The 1,803-nt window shown below is 47.9% G+C and overlaps 1 protein-coding gene across 1 annotated transcript in view; it reads left to right on the top strand.

Moving 5' to 3' along the window:
• NOTCH4 (notch 4) overlaps positions 1-856 on the top strand; it is a 25,038-nt gene extending 24,182 nt beyond the window's left edge. Inside the window, exon 30 of the mRNA XM_010833546.1 lies at positions 7-856. Coding sequence (XP_010831848.1) covers positions 7-276 — 270 coding nt within the window. The 3' untranslated portion in view covers positions 277-856. The remainder of the gene's footprint in view (positions 1-6) is intronic.
• Positions 857-1,803: the final 947 nt, after the last annotated feature.

Below are 1,803 nucleotides of genomic sequence, written 5' to 3' on the forward strand. Positions count from 1 at the left end.
GGCCGTAGGTTCTCAGCAGGCATGCGCGGGCCTCGGCCCAACCCTGCAATGGTGCGAGGAAGACCCGGGGTCTCGGCCGGGAGCGGGGGCGTGGCTGCAACTGTTGACTGGCCCTGCGACTGGGTGCCCTTGGGAGCCTGCGGCCCCGCTTCCAACACGCCAATCCCGCCTCCTTGCCTAACACCGTCCCCTGAGCGGGGATCCCCTCAAGTTGCCTGGGGTCCCCCAGCCCACCAAGTAATACCCTTAAATGCAGGAGGCGAGGGTCAAAAATAAAAGGCCACATTTCAGGGAGGGATTCTAAAAGTGGGTACTCATTAAATAACAAGCAGTCTGGAAGGCCTCTAGGTTTTAAGATCCTTGTGCCTCGAAAGTGAGAGATCAAGAGTGTAGTGTCCCTCCCAGAATGATGTACATCACATCGTCCTCCACGTGGGGGAAACTGCAGCCCTGGAAAGAGGGTTCAGGGTACTGGGATGAAGCACCCTGATGAGATGGCCAGCCTCTCTCAGAAAAGAAGGATGAGGGGTAACAGGAAGTACCCTTGAACCAAGAACTGCAAACTGACAGAATGTGAGATGGTCTTTTCTGTATATTGTTCCCAAAGGGAGCCTCTATCGCCTGAAATCCCCAATACCCGCAAACGGCTGACATATTTATTGAGCGCCTACTGTGTGCCTGGCACTGTGTAGGCGCTGAAGACAGGGCCAAGGGTTACGCCAACTGATGATTCCTTGCATTCTCCCACCACACCCTACCCCCAAACTATTGCAGGGATGAAGTGCCACCCTTCTAGCCACCACTATCTCTAAGAACACCAAATCTGTCACCCCATAATAAAGATGATTTGAAGTGTTACAGTCTTTTGGAAGGGTTGGGGAATGGAAAAAATATGAAATTGACTGCATCATGTTTTCAGAATTTTTGTGCCCTAGGTTCAATATGTGGATGGAAGCTTTGAGTATAGTTTTAAGAGCAAGAATAAGACTTGGGGTCCTATGTTAGTTTAAGGAATCATCTGAAGTCTCTAGTAATACAGTGAGAAACCACACACACTAAACCATGCATACCCTTCCTCCCTCTTTGAAGGGCATTTTGTTATAGCCACTTAGATCTGATTCCTGAGGCCTCAAGTAGAGGGAGATGGAGAGAGCATCAAACTTTAACTACAATTCAGCAATATGGTTATGCCTCTTTCATGGCGATGGACCTGAAACACGCAGGCATGAAGCATTTTGAAAACTAATAATAACCACCATTTATTGAGCATTCACTACAGGACAAATGCTTTATTACATTTGATCCTCATATCAACAGTATAAATGGGGGGAAAAAGAAAAACTCCTTTTTACTCTTTGAGAATCTGAGGCACGGAGATTGTATTTGCCAAGATTGCAAGGTTAAGCGGCAGAACCTGATCTCTTCATCATATGTCATGCTGTAAGTCACTCAGCTAATGTGACAGGTTGCCATTAAGAGGTCCCAAACGTCTCTGTCTGTCCTGTTTCCCACTTTGGTGCCAGCCAGTCTGACCAGCATTGATCAAAGCCCAAGTCAGGTTGTGGTCCTCTCCCTTTTCCATTTCATGATGAGAGGAAAGCTTTCCCTTCGTGGCTTACATTTTGTGCTTATTTTGTGCCCTGAATAGACTGTAAGCACCTATAGGGCAATGGTAAGTACTCAACCCATATTTAAACACAGTGCTAGGAATGTATGTATGTTTGAGGGCCTGGCATCCTTGGATCTGTCTTCCCACTGGAAACATGCTCCTCCCCATCCCAGGAAGTCAGGGAAGCTGGGAAG

This window comes from Bison bison, unplaced genomic scaffold (genome assembly GCF_000754665.1).
Source record: "Bison bison bison isolate TAMUID 2011002044 unplaced genomic scaffold, Bison_UMD1.0 scf7180017863706, whole genome shotgun sequence".
NCBI classification, from domain to species: domain Eukaryota; kingdom Metazoa; phylum Chordata; class Mammalia; order Artiodactyla; family Bovidae; genus Bison; species Bison bison.